Source organism: Sphaeramia orbicularis, chromosome 12 (genome assembly GCF_902148855.1).
Source record: "Sphaeramia orbicularis chromosome 12, fSphaOr1.1, whole genome shotgun sequence".
Lineage (NCBI taxonomy): Eukaryota > Metazoa > Chordata > Actinopteri > Kurtiformes > Apogonidae > Sphaeramia > Sphaeramia orbicularis.
In genome coordinates, this window is record NC_043968.1 from 51,216,732 (window position 1) to 51,232,218 (window position 15,487).

The window sequence follows — 15,487 nt, forward strand, 5'->3', positions numbered from 1 at the left end:
AATTTAAAAGCTGATATCTATCCATTTTCCATGTTTTCTTGATAATAACCAAAATCACTTCAGTTCTTACATCAAGAGCTATGACATTGTACTGTCAAAAACAGTGCTTTTAGGCATTCCATGTTTTCTTGTCTGTCTGTTTTAGTCACACGATACACACAGGAGTTAGTACTTGATTGCATAACCATTGCTTTTGATGATTTTTGATGGTCTAATAATTTTTTCCACAACTGTACACTGATGACAACAGAAACACAATGTTTCAGTGACAAGCAACATTCGCAGCATCTGATGATGAAAAGTGATGTAGAAGCATTTAATACTCCAAGAACAGAATATCAACAGGTAATGTTGAAGGGCTGTTCAGATGGTGCAGTACTTCCAATACTGTAAGTTCAACCAGTAGTAGAGAAAGAATGCACTCAGTAAATGCTCTAATCCTATAGTCTAAAAGAATAATTTAGTTGAGGACATTTTTAATGATAATGTTAAATATTTTACTTCTGATTAACTGGTCTACACATGGTCATCTTTAATGACTCCTGTTTTATTCTTATTTAACTGCTTTTATTCCTTTTGATTGTCTGTATGTTCTTGTTGCTTTTCCTTCCTCCTCTTTTCCTTAAAAATGTTTAAAAATACAACTAAAGACACAAGTTATAGCTAATCAAATATAAATGTGCTGCATAAGAAACTGGTAGCAGGTATTTTGGTTATGCACTACCTTTGTCTGCACATTAAAAGTAAAGCTGTCAACTAAATATAGTTGAGTAAAAGCAGCAACTGCATCTCTTTTAAAGAGTTACTTGAGCAGATATATGTAGTCAAATATAAATACTGCAAGATTGTATGTATGTATGTATAGGTGTTGCAGCTTATTTTCATAACTGATTTACATTTCATAAACAATAGTTCTGTGAATTACTTAGCTACCTCCACCCACTGTTGTCTTTTCTAAATGGGTGCTTCTATGAAACTGGGTTCATTTTGATACCTAGCACTTTGCCAACTTTTTTAGACCCAATAGTAAAAGAGAAATTTGGACATTTTTCCTCCCAGGATGTATCTAATGATGACTTCAGATTACTGTAAAAAAAAAAAAAAAAAAAAAAAAGTATACTCTTGCTCTGAGCCATCCCAAAATTAATGAATTTTTAATAAAATATTGGGGCCAAAAATAGGACTAAAATTGGGACAGGAAAAGCTACCTAGGTGTCAGTGCATTTTATCTGGACCTCATGGCTTGAAATGGTCTTATGTAGCGCTAGAAATGAAGACACTGTGTTAAATTTAACAATCCTAGTGGTTTTTCTAACCCAGATATGCAGGTTTTTCATGAATTGGTAGTCTCATTCCAGGTTCTGTATATAACCCATCATGTCCACTTGTGTTATATGCAGAACCTGCCCAGTTAAACACATATAAACTGTGAATAATTTTGCAACAGTGGTCATTTTTGTGAAACACTGTGCCTTGCATAATTCGTTAAATTCCCAAAATATACCTGTGAGAGAATAAAGAGATATTAAAAAAAAAATAGCAGCGCATAATTTTTGTGTCCTTTTGACTGTGTTACATGTAGATTTTTGTATTAAATATAATGTAAAATAATATAAAATGTGTTTTATCTCAAAAATAGTCTCTCTTTTATCTCAGTAAATATTTATTTTTAAAATAGACCCAAAGTGCTTCCAAACTTGCTTCATAACATTAATCTACATCTGGTTTGAATTTTTAGCCCCTATGTCCTGTTTTTAGGGACCAGTTTCATCGAAGCACCCAAATATAATACAAAGTTTTGGTTAATTTGCTGCTCAGAAGGATATAATGTAAAGGTACAATGAGCTAGAGAAAATATTATTCATATATATTAATATTTTAATTTTATACTTGTATATACATACAGTCATTACTTTTTTCAACAGATCAGTAAACTGCTGCTTCTGCCATGTATGAAGCTTTAACTCTGATAAGTTAAAACACAATAAATGCCTCTGATATGGATGGAGCTCCTCAGATCCCTCTCTTGGATCAAATCTTCCCTCTGCTGGTCAATGTGTGAAACTGCTGCCAGAACAAACAATCACTGAGATTATACTTCAACTTCATGTTTTCACAGCAGCTTAGAAACCAGGTTCATCCAAGATAAAGTGTATAAAGTACTCAATTTAATATAAGCTAAATACTACTTCATTTTGAGGCTTTTAACTTTGCAGTATATTGTAAGTATTCACTGTGGAAGAACTAGATGAACTGATTCCAACTGGTAACTTTATGTGCAAAAGAAATAAATTAGATGTTTTCTGCGGGCAAACAGTATCATTCATGTCTGGGTGTTGTCTTCTAAACGTCATATCTTCAGCCTGGAGGATGTGACATTTTTACCCCAGAGATTTAACTGAGAAGTGGTGCGTTCACGGCACATCAGGCCTTCATCCAAACTACAAACATCGGCTGTAACTTCTCCTGTTTCCATGAGCCTGAGGCGGAAGTTGTAACTGAATCCTCTCTCCTACCGAGTTTGGATTTGTTCTTGGAAAAAGCGAGCCGGCTTGTACATTAAATTGGGGGGTTGAACATTTGGGAAAGCCCTTTTTTTTCCTGTGAGTGCTGACGCGTACAGCGGATACGTGTTGTTCGGGCGCGCCGTGGATCTGCGTCCTCTCAGCCTCTACCATGTTACTTCGCCTTCTAGTTTTAGGAGCCTTTGTTTTCAGGGCTCGCTGTTACTTCTCGGAGGAAAAGTACCCGGAGGAGTCGAAAATGCAGCCTCCTACGGTGGTTATCGCGATCATAGCCCGGAACGCTGCTCATTCCCTGCCGTACTACCTTGGCGCACTGGAGAGACTCAACTACCCCAAAGATCGCATCTCTGTGTGGTGGGTTTCCCTGCGTGGACACTGTGGACTGCATGCACTGACAGGGCTCTGCTTTTGATCCGACTTTAGGAGCCGTTCAAAAGGTCAATGGCATTTAAATGAGTCTGTGAAGGCAGTGTCCTACCCCCTCCCCTGTTCCCCCTGCGCTTTTCAGGGTCCTTTCACTCCGACACATTCACTGCCTTCTGTGGGTTTGGGTGCCTGCTGCATGATCTGACTTTGTCTCAACCAGGATTCCTTTCTATTGATTACACTTCTTGGCAGTGGAAATAGATGCCCCTGCTGTGTGCTTTCATAAGCTTTATGTGCTCAAAAGTCAATGATCTTCAAAAAAAAAAAAGTATTCTAATACAACTGGCTGTAAGTGGAAGTTTAATTGTAACCAAGTTGCAGTGGTGTTCATCATCACATCTGTACAGCTGCTGAATACTGATGTAGTGCCACTGAAATTCTACATGTGCAACATTTTCCAACAAGAGTGGGAGCTATGAGTATGTTCTCTAATGCATTTGTTTTGCATTGGCAGAAAAAAAGTATGTAAAATTCAGTTTGGTGCATGAATCGGTCTTAAAATGTGATCTGATCTGCATCTACAGTCGCAGACAAAAAATTATTAGACCATCAAAAGTCATCAAAAACAATGGTTATACAATCAAGTGTTAACTCCTGTGTGTGCCATGTGACTAAAACAGACAGAAAAGAAAACATGGAATGCCTAAAAGCACTGTTTTTGGATGATGAGTACTGATGTAGTGGCATTGAAATTCTACATGTGGTGCTACATTTTCCAACAAGAGTGGGAGCTATGAGTACGTTCTCTAATGCATTTGAAAAAAGTATGTAAAATTCACTTTAGTGCATGAATCGGTCTTAAAATGTGATCTGATCTGCATCTACAGTCGCATAAAAAAATATTAGACCATCAAAAGTCATCGAAAACAATGGTGATGCAATCGAGTATTAACTCCTGTGTGTATCATGTGACTAAAACAGACAGAAAAGAAAACACGGAATGCCTGAAAGCACTGTTTTTGGCAGTACAATGCCACGGACATTGATGTAAGAACTGAAGTGATTTTGGTTATTATCAAGAAAACATGGAAAATAGCTAGATATCAGCTCTTAAATTAAACTCTTATGAGTTATTTTTTGTTGTTATTATTATATTTGTCCAAACAAATGTACCTTTATTTGTACCAGGCATTAAAATGAACAAGAAACTGAAGAAAACAAGGGGTGGACTAATAATTTTTTCCGTGACTGTATGTATGTGTTAATGAAGATGTTAAATATTCTAATTGTGTCATATTAGGTTAAGAATATTGTGTTTGTCTGTGCTTGGGACCAGTTCATGTAGAAAACTAGGGAATTTCAAAGGGTCCACAGTACTTTTTTTTGGCCATTTATACTATATGCTTTTCAGTCATTTTTCTACAGGCTGCACTTCTGTCTTTGCCATGATACATAACATTACTTGATCAAAAATCTTTAAACATCTAAGTGGTAAAATATGCAGCTGCAACCAAGAACAGAAAATGGAATTTAGAGTTGCTCATAAACCCATCAGGTGAAACATCTAACAAGTCGCTTCCTCTGCAGTCTATTTTGTAATCTATTTTCTTTCTGTGCTCCTCAGGGCAGCCACAGACCACAACACAGACAACACCACAGCCATCCTGAAAGAGTGGCTTACCGTCATGCAGAAGTTTTACCATTATGTTGAATGGAGACCAATGGATCAGCCCACGTAAGTCCACATTTTTTCCAGCCACAAAGTACTGACCTGGCAAAGAATAAGTAATGATTTAAGGAGACGCGTGTCCATTTTGCAAAAATAAAACGCAAAAAGACAAGGAACAAAAGATCTGAATGACACCCAAGAGTTCCCAGAAGTATCCTGTCATTCACAAAATAAACTAACACACTTGTAGCATTGTGCCTTTTTGTCATACGCACTGAAATTGTAATTAACTCTTGCATATACACTATGCGTCTGAGTCTGTAGTTCATACATCAGTCACAGTGGAAGCTGTAAATTACCTGAGGGAGAAAAATTACCTTTGCTTTGGTAGCATCAGGAATGATGCCACGCGTCTCAGCCTGTTTGCGTAGTGCACTTAAATCTGAGTGGAAACATGGATGAAAAGACACAGGTGTTAGTACAGAAAGTCGACTCTTTAGTGGGTCACTAAAATGTGCCTATCTGCGTGGTTTGTGTTAAATCTGGACTTCTAGAAATTATTAAACAATTACTTAAAATGCCATATTAACCTATTTTTAGTGCCAAAACATATTTTAGTAGAATAAATACTAACTGTTAATATCTTTTTGAACTTGGTACTTACTTAAGAGAAGTGGTTTGATAAAGTAGTTTTGAATTTAAATGTATTTTGGTTGCAAATCATGAGAAAATGGCAAATCAGTGTCCCAGAATATTATGTGTGGTCTGTTTTCAGATTTTATCCTGGAGAGATGGGCCCTAAACACTGGCCCAACAGCAGATATGAGTATGTGATGAAACTGAAACAGGCAGCACTGAACTTTGCCAGGAAACGCTGGGCTGACTACATCTTGGTAAATATTAAATAATCTGTCCTGTGGCAGCAGTGTAGCAGTCATGTCTGTCCATTCACAGATTTATTGGATAAAGTTTGTCCCTAGTTTGCTGCCTTTATTGAATCTGTAGAAATGTCTTGACAATGATTCTTACAATGTTCATGTCTTTTTTTCCTGCTGCTTCTGTGTGTTTCTTTCAGTATTCTGACACAGACAACATCATCACCAACCCAGACACTCTTAACTTGCTAATAGCAGAGAACAAGTCCGTCATTGCACCCATGCTAGACTCTGCAGGAGCTTATTCCAACTACTGGTGTGGCATAACTCCACAGGTGAGCAACATGTCACACTATGAATGTATTATTCACCATGTAATAGAGGGTTACATTTTGGAAAAAAAAAAAAAGGCTGTTGTGGAAAAATCTGCTATTGCTTAAGAGTTTGACACATGAGCAAAGTGGAAATAAATGTCTAGCGTTGTGATTCTTTATGCAGAGTGCAGAAGCCAGGAACAAATGCTAACTCCAAACTATCTCAAATCCTATTTTATGATGGTCTGGTTTATATTACAATGTTAAACAGTTATTTTTCCCTAAGTTGTCAGGATGTTTAAGACTGTAAGTTTGAGGTTGACAATCATAGGTGGTCTTTTATTCAGTCTGTTTTTACTCTTTCTTTTATGTGTTATCCATGAATCAGTCTTCGACAAAAACTGCACTGACAGAGAAGATCCACAGAGTTGTATATTAAACATTTCTTAAACAAAGTGGAATCCATCATGTCGATCCGGCACCCAGAGTTTCAGAGATTGCCTTTGGGTTTTTGATACCAATACCTGCTAATCAAAACCAACAGATACAAACTTCTTCATATCCTCAGTGATTTCACTCTGAAAGATAATATCATATGACTACTCATCCTACATCTCTTTTAATTCTATTTTTATATGTTTAATCTTAAAACCTGAGCACCGTATTGTAATAATTATATAGTAATGTCTTATATTTACTTGTAATCTTATGTCATTACTTTTGCTTCGCAAACTGTCTGGTGATCGTAAAGTTGTGTTTTTAAACCAAAATGAAAGCAGCACTTCAGCTACCTATGAAAAACAATATATTGCAATTTTTAGATCTATGTAATGTGTTGTTTATATAGTTTAATGTAACAATCTAGTTTAAGAATCAATGTAAACATTTGTTGAGTGTTGGGAACCAATCATTCCAACATGATCTGCAGTTCAAGATAGGCAAGCTGGTGACAATTCATTTCAATTCATTTCAATTCAGGTTTATTTATAGAGCACTATTCATGCTACATCAGTGGTTCCCAACCTTTTTTGGCAACCCCAGACATTCAAAACAGAGAATTTTTTTTGCTAAAATGAATTTGTTTTTGATCATGTAATAGTTTGCTATACTATGTTGCAAATAAATATTAATTTTAGACGACATTTAGTCTATATAATGTGTATTAATCTGGACAGAGGCAGAAAAGCCAGGTGTAGATTACTGCACAAAGTGAGAATTTTATTTTCCTTGGTCAGGATATGTACAGTCAGTCCAGCTTGGATTTACAAGACTGACAATTAATACTGAACAAACAATAACTCAAACTATGAATTATGAAAGAGCTGCAGCATCTGAAACCGACCACAATGAACTTTTGAAAGATAAACAGTACCACAGTGCTTCAGTTTCAGCTTCAGAGTTTGTCATGTCTTTTATGGATTGGGATTGTCTCTCTCAACTCACCATATATTTTTAATTAAGTTGTTTTATTTTTTATTTTTTTCTATCAATTACTAGAAATTTCAGGCGACCCCATTTGAATTCCAGGTGACCCCACGTGGGGTCCCGACCCCAAGGTTGAAAACCACTGTGTTACATTATTATCTCAAGGTACATCACAAATTTATGTCTAGGCCTTAAAAAAACTATATAGAGAGGAAACCCAACAAATCCTCCAGGAGTGAGGCCAAGGTGATGGAGGGGAGGAAAACCTTTTTTACAGTTGAGAAATCCTCTGACAGACCTGTGTCACTTATCTGGACCTGCTGGGGCTGAGACAGATGACTCAAATTGTGCATAGAATAGAATAGAATCTTTATTTTGTCAGTAGGGGTTCACACACGTAAACATGCACCACACAGAAATTTGTCTTCAGCCTTTAACTCATCATTAGATCATGCATCACATACACTGTATACTAGGAGCAGTGGGCTCGTCTTATCAGGTGCCCAGGGAGCTAATGGGAGGGTTAAGTACCTTGCTCAAGGGCACACCAGCCAACAACTTTGCCAGTCCAGGAAATCAAACCGGCAACCCTTCAGTCAGAAGCCTACTCTCCAGCCGACTCTCCAGCCATCTAGGCCACAGCTGTCCCAAGTCTAGAGTCTAAGATGAGCCTGTGTGAGTCTGTGTATTCTTAATTTGGCCGGACATTCTCATATGCCTTTCCATCTTTTTCCTAGGGGTACTATCGTCGAACAGCGGAATATTTCCCCACCCGCCACCGTCACAGAACTGGCTGCTTTCCGGTGCCCATGGTCCACTCCACGGTGCTGCTGGACTTAAGGAAGGAGGGCATGAAGAAACTGGCCTTCTACCCTCCCCACCAGGACTACTCCTGGCCGTATGATGACATTATAGTGTTTGCCTTCTCCTGCCGAGCTACAGGTTTGTCTGTGCCTGTCAGTGGTTTTATTTGAATCACATCCATTAAAACACAGTGAGACGTAGAATAACAATAAATGCACTAATGCCATGCATACACACTTAGTTGCAGGTTAAAGCATTGAGGCTTTGGTCAAATGAACAGAAACTTTAAATTACTGTTAAATTCTGAAGTACTGCGTATTAATTCTCTTATTTCTTTTTGGGTGTTGTGAACATTGGTGCAAATCAGAAATACAGATGTACTTGTGTAATAAGGAGCGCTACGGCTACCTGAATATACCAGCAAAACCTAACCACAGCTTGGAAGATGATCGACTCAACTTTGTTCATGTCCATCTGGAGTCAATGAGTAAGTACAATCTGCATTCACTCCGTTTTATAAGTACTTAAAAATGTAACTTTTTCATATTTAAACAAATGGAAAATACTAAGGTAGCAAGAAGGGAAACAAAATGACAACAAGTAACAAACTCCTTTGTCACTTTGGCTTTGTTTATTCAGTTATTTTCTCATCTCATTTCTCATATAAAACAGTTGATGGTCCTCCCATGCAAGTGTCTCGCCATGTCCATGTGTTTCCCAAACAAAGAGACCTCATGGGCTTTGATGAGGTGAGTAACAGATGATTTTAAAATTTTTTTTTTTTGGTGATTTGGTTCATAGAAGTTTTTATATGGAGGGATAACATGTTAAACAGGACAGTTAAGATTATCAAATACTTTTATTGAGCCAAAACAAACAGGATATTTAACATTTTTATTTACAGGAGAAAGTTCTAAGATAATCTTCCATCTTTATTCACAGCTATAAAACAAAAAGAATGGGTAATTACACCAAAATTGACAAGGATAGGATAGATGTGTATATACTAAATGAAAAATAACTTAAGAATATCTAAATCTAAGAACAGTGACATAACTCAGATAAAGCAGAGTAGGAACATTACTTTCCAATCTTATCTTCATGCCTGGTCTTTCTTATCTCCCTAAACCTCTTTTCTTTCCTTGTCCCTTTCTCTTCTCTCACTCATGAAATAAAATGAAAGCGTATAAAGTGTAGATTATAACTCAGGACCTTCTGTGTGTATGGTCTGATATGGAGGGTTGCTACATCTCAGTATATTGTGGGAGTCTGTCCATTAAAATGAATCTTATCCTTAGAACTTGTAGCCACATTTTGGGCATGTCAGTTCAGACTTGCAGTATATACCAATTACATTTCTTCGGCTCTCTCCAGATATATCTCATAAATCTGCAACGCCGTCCTGACCGCAGAGACAGGATGTTGTTTTCTCTGAACGAGTTGGAGATTGACGTGAAGGTGGTGCACGCTGTGGATGGAAAGTGAGTATGCTCTTGGGAAAAGACTTGGTCCAGTAAATGTTGCAAAGCTCTGTATGTGAAGACAAACAAGCTCGTGGAAGCACTGCTCAGAGGATGATGAACAGTGTACACTGGTGTTGTCTCTGAAAATACAGCTCCAGTGCTGTAGAGGGGACGTTTAAAATGTATTTCTAAATGAATTACAGAATACATGGCATTAAATTCTCTCGGATCACAAATTCAAAGGGAGTAACAGTTTACTGCAAATGCTCTGGATTACATCAATATTATTTTACATTATTATGATGTGCATTATTAGTATATGTAACAGTACTAGTGCTACTGGTGTTAGTAGTTAGTGCTGCTTAAAGTGTACTGATCCTAGAGTCACTCTTCATCACAGGATGAAAGAGGACAAAAGATCCAGTTTTTGCTCAACTCTTATTTTCTTCAACATCTAGTTACACTGAAAAGGCAGTAAACAAAAATGTAAATATATATGTAGATAAATAACAAAGAATAATGTGTATTTACAGTTCTGCAGTAAAAAAAAATACCTCTTGTTTTCTGAAGTAGACTGATCTCATGAAATTGCGTTGTATGTCACGTCAGTTCTTATGGCATTTGGTGTGCTATACATACGCATTTTCATCCTTTTGCATGTTATTCAATGCCATTTGATTGCGTGTCAATTTACAACAAGATCTCCAGTTCACATATCTGTAACCCCTAACCCTAACCTTAACCCTCAGTGTATGGTATTTGACGTGGCATGAACATACATGTGGAAAGCTTATAATGTGTACAGATAACACGTGGCTTGTATATTTATGCAATTTCATGATATCATATTGTCTGAAGTACATTTTGTTGCATTGCAGATAATTTTCTTAAAATAAAATAAAAGTTGCACTAGAAATGGCATCTTGTACCTTTTCAAATGACACAAAATATTAGAAAAACAGAAAGAACATGAATAAAGAATATTATTATTATTATTATTATTATTATTATTATTATTATTATTATTATTATTATTATACTTAGCCAAACAAGCAATTTATTGTATATGATAGGTAGACTGCACTGTGTGTATAGCCTGTTATGGTATAAATACACTTATGTGCTTTGTTTTAATCAGGGGTTTATGGACAGTTATTAATGCCTTTTCAATTGATATTGACTAATGCAGTGGTAAAAAAGAAATCTATTGTTTTTCAGAATGTAACTGTTCTGTGGTTTCCACCTGTTTCCCATGTTTTGTTTGATAAATATGTCTGTTCCACCGCTTTCCGACACTGGTTCCTTCTATGTGTGTACATGCAGTGCACTGAACAGCAGTGACATTAAGATCTTGGGTGTGGACTTGCTGCCAGGTTATTATGATCCGTTCTCTGGACGTACTCTGACCAAAGGAGAGGTGGGCTGCTTCCTCAGCCATTACTACATCTGGAAGGAGGTGAGATAGCATACACATAGATCTGGAATGGTTGGTTTCTCCGTCACACTTTACAGGTGAACTTCATAGTGACACTGGTTTGTTATCTCTCTCCTCAGATGGTGGACTTGCAGATGGATAAGGCTCTGATCTTTGAGGACGATGTTCGCTTCCAAGCAAACTTCAAACGAAGACTCCTCAGACTGATGGAGGAGGTGGAGCTGGCGGAGCTGGACTGGGACATCATGTAAGACGACACACTAATCATAGTCAACATTTGAATTGATGTTTCAGTAAGAATAAGGTAGGTTAGGATAATGTTTTCTGTGTTGTATGTGTTGGGGAATGTGAGGCTGTGCCTGTTTAGAAGTTTAGATGTGTGTATTTGTGTGTCAGTGTAGTGTTTACAGCACATGGATGCAAATGGTTTTGATTAAAGTGAAAAAGACCAGATTGGACAAAACCTTTGCCACAAATTGAAACCATTTTCATTATGATTTTCAAGTATTCAGGACAGTTTTCCAAAATGCAACAGATTTCAGTCTTTCTCTCTTTGTCTTCCTTACTTTTTTCCAATATGGATTTATGTTTCTGCAGATACCTCGGCAGGAAGCAGGTTAACCCCGGAAATGAGGAGATGGTGGAAAACGTTCGGAACTTGGTGGTGGCCGACTACTCGTACTGGACTCTGTCTTATGCAATTTCGCTGCAAGGAGCCCAAAAACTTCTCAATGCTGAACCGCTGTCCAAGATGCTTCCTGTTGATGAATTCCTCCCCATCATGTACGACAAGCATCCAAAGTACGTACCTCAAATGTGCTTTCATCCACCTCATCTGTTTCTTCTTCATCCTCTGTGGATATTTTGGTGACAGTGGTTGTTATCAGTTGTGTTTATATTCATTGACTTGCACAATATGGTATTTTTTCACCGCTTTAGAGCCACTGTCTGCTGCCAGACCCATAAAGCTAAAAGCAATCCCATAACTGTTCCTTCTTATAGTTGCCTAAATGTGTAGACACAGAAATGCTATATATTTAGGCTCCTTTTGTGGCATTTTTAGATTAAAGAACTATAGCGAAGTCTGTGGTTTACTTTTGTTAGTGTCTTTGAAAAGCTGTAGCACTGGTTAAGCTGGAACAGAACACATCTGAGAAAGAAATCTGTAATCTTTCACATTTTTTGGTTATGATGTTCAGACTTTGGACCAGAGGGATTGCCAGTTTTTTGTTGCATGTTTGCCAGTTGTACTTCTGACAAAGAGGATTCAGATGTGTGTATGTTTCAGCATTTGTCTTTTGAATGTGTGTTTACCATATGAACATCTGTCTTACAGGTGGTCCTCCCATTCACTGTGAAACATCCACTGCTCTCCTTTTACTTTTGTATTTTATCCCTTAATTCCTTCACACCATGTACTTGTAGATGTAAATGTATTTATAGTGTTATTCTTATTCATTTTACATGTGATTGGCAAGCAATAGTGGAGACACCTTTGAAACTAGAAAAGCACTTGGAGAGCGCAGACCTCCGCCAAGGCAGATCAGTGCCCCCCCGATCACCAACAAAATTTAATCATTTGCTCCTTGTGCCAGTATCAACATTTCCTGAAATTTTCATCCAAATCCATCCATAACTTTTTGAGTTGTCTTGCACACGGACAGACAGACAGACAGACAGACAAAGAAACAAACAGACAGACAACCCAGCGCCGGCAAAAACATAACCTCCTTGGCGGAGATAATGAGCCAGTTTTGTTTTCTACATGCAGAAATGATGATCTTACAGAGAAAATGAGATACATGTAAGTCTCTGACTAAAAAGAGATGAAATGCACCTTGGACCAAAGGGTCTGCAGACCAGAAGGCTTGGCAGCGTCTGTGTGCTCCATCATGTGTGGAAAACGGGCTTTAGGCCAGCCCACTTTCTCTCTCTCACTCACCTCTTTGATTCTAATTTGATATGCTTGACTAGTTTGCTAAGAATGCGCGGCAGAACGCCACACATTGGTCCTGCTGTTGCTCTTCATTCACAAAGTGACTTAGCTGCCTCTTAAAATCGGTCTCCACCTCTCATTAAAAACAGCGTGCTCCAAATTAGTCTTGAAAATATTGCACGGAGACATGTTGTGTCTACATGCAGCCTAAAAACAGAAACACCTGAGCTATTGTCTGATAAACTGTCCTATTAAGGCGAAAGTTCAAGTCTGCACGTCTCACTGTGTGTTTTTCTTGTGATTGTCAGGAGTTAAAGTCTTTTATTGTAGCACACTAAATGTGTTTAAAATTCAGAAATGTATAAAAATTACAGTTACATCTAGTTTGCTCTCTCCTGACAGTGAGGACTACAAGTCCCACTTCCCCAACAGAAACCTCCAGGCCTTCAGTACACGCCCCCTCCTGGTGCAGCCATGTTACTACGCTGGGGATCCCGAGTGGGTGAGTGACACAGAGACATCGACTCTGTGGGATGATGACGCAGTACGCACCGATTGGAGAGGTTCCCACAAGACTCTGAAAGGGTCTCCGCCACCAGAGATGCTGTCAGCTGCCTACAGAGATGAACTCTAGAGCGGAGCGGGCACTGAGGTGGAAAACCAAGAGGTCAAAAGGCAAGAAGGTCAGAGAGACAAATGTGGAGAAGGAAAGTGTTCTCAGACATTATGTCAGTCTCCTCCATGTCACCCTTCAGACATGCTCAGTGTCAATTAAACTGGACTTGAAAGCATGTTTGTTAAGTGTGTGGTGCTGACATTTGAGGTTCGTATGCATAAAAGTTTTCATTAAGGCTGTGCCTGTAAAGACATGTAATACAGGTGTGTTACTACTTGTCCAGATGCCTTTTCTGCACAGTTTTTCAAAAGAACTTGCACAACTGATTTGTCACCAGTACTATCCCCTCTTCGATCTCTCTCTTTTTTTTTTTTTTTTTTTTTACTTTTTTGTACTTATTGTGTGGTGGATATTGTTGCATTTTTGCTTGATTGTATGAGTGAGATTACAGTGTGTGAGTTCTATGATTATATGTTTATAATGTTGGAGAAAAGCCTGCGTTTTCCATGCTAAATATTCTCTCTGTAGCTAAACCAGTAACTGTGTCTACTCTGTAATTAACCTTAAGTGACACTTCTCTCTGCTTTATTAACAGTTTTCAAGTACCTCATGTTTTCTAGAGACTGTATCAAACTGTTTCAGTGGTTGCATCTCCTTTTAAGTAGCCTTAACACATTGAATGTTTGCAATTTAACAATAAGCTTTGATAAAGTGTCTTCACAGGTCTTACTAGATTAATGTTGATGTCTTATACCCAAATTTTGACTTCTACATCATAGTTGGTGTCATATTTGTAGCATCAGATGATATCTGTAACATAGGAGAAGCACTAAACTTAACCCTCAGACTGACACCAAATCCATTTCAACTTTATTTCACCTTTGCATTCCAAAGTGAGACATACTCTTAATTAAAATCTTACTAACTTTGCCACCAGTATTTTCTAATTGCATGTTTTGCAGATTAACGCTAATTAGACACAGTTGCACAAGTGGGGCAATGTGAACCATGGTATATTTGGTCAGGTATGATGGAGTGTGAACCCGTCCTGTTAGCAGCAGATGTGTGATACTCCAAACAAAATGTCACCTTAAGTATTGTGCCTTCTGTTTTCATATGCTGTTTTGTGTCTCATGTGGTTTTAAAAGAGAATGTTTCACTTATGTTGTAGTAGAACATATACTTTTAGGACTTTTTTTGTGCATCACTGGGAATTTTGACATCTGTTGCAATGAAAGCAACTGTTGTAATTCTGATGTCCTTCATTTTAACTTCCATTCAGCATTTATAATGGTATGATTTCATGTGTAATTTTATCTTTTATATGTGTGTTTCTTTTGCTGCCTATGTCCTAATTTATTTGCTGAGACTTTATGTTGTTGGTATTTGAGTCACATAAGGTCATGTGCAACATGGAATTAAGTGCAATTACTTTTCTGTCAAAAGCCTGTGGCACGTAAATGTCAATACCATTGATATTCAGATGAAATGAAATAGGGAAACTGTTCAGAAGATTGTCTTCAAATGTTGAATAAAAAATTATTTTGACTCTTGTGTTTGATTTCTCTAACCTCTACATGCATGAATTATGAGAACCTTAGTCAAGATTTTTTTTTTCTCGGGTGTTTTTATTCCTCCTTTGGCATGAAAAAAACAACAACAATGTGATCAATTTTTTTTTTTTTTCATCTAGTTTGAAAAAATGTCCACTCAGATACACTGTGCATTTAATTTTTGAAGCAAAAAAACATGTATATAAAACCCAATAGAATAAAGTGATATGGAAACAATGAAATTAAAACATTTTTAATGCTGCTAATCTGATGTTTTCTCACATTTTAACATATTCTAATACTAGATATTATTCACTTCATGGAGATAATATGCAAAAGAAAAAAAAGCTTTTTGTTTAAAACAAAAAAAAAACTTAAAAGTTACAGTCTAACAATTAACAATTGATTTACCCTAAAACATGTTACTGCAGATCAGGTTTATCAAGAACAGCAAAGTAACAGTAATGGTATGAATTGCAGTGTGTGGAATGATGCATAAGCGTCCA

General features: G+C 37.3%; 1 protein-coding gene across 1 annotated transcript; it reads left to right on the top strand.

The window, feature by feature from the left end:
- The first annotated feature begins 2,429 nt into the window (after positions 1 to 2,429).
- On the top strand, positions 2,430 to 14,953 carry cercam (cerebral endothelial cell adhesion molecule). The gene is made up of 12 exons (XM_030150981.1): positions 2,430 to 2,879; positions 4,516 to 4,626; positions 5,336 to 5,453; positions 5,636 to 5,770; positions 7,912 to 8,116; positions 8,346 to 8,465; positions 8,651 to 8,727; positions 9,353 to 9,459; positions 10,765 to 10,897; positions 10,996 to 11,123; positions 11,474 to 11,677; positions 13,215 to 14,953. The coding sequence occupies exons 1-12, from the start codon at positions 2,677 to 2,679 to the stop codon at positions 13,444 to 13,446; spliced, it is 1,773 nt and encodes a 590-aa protein (XP_030006841.1). The 5' UTR covers positions 2,430 to 2,676; the 3' UTR covers positions 13,447 to 14,953.
- Positions 14,954 to 15,487: the final 534 nt, after the last annotated feature.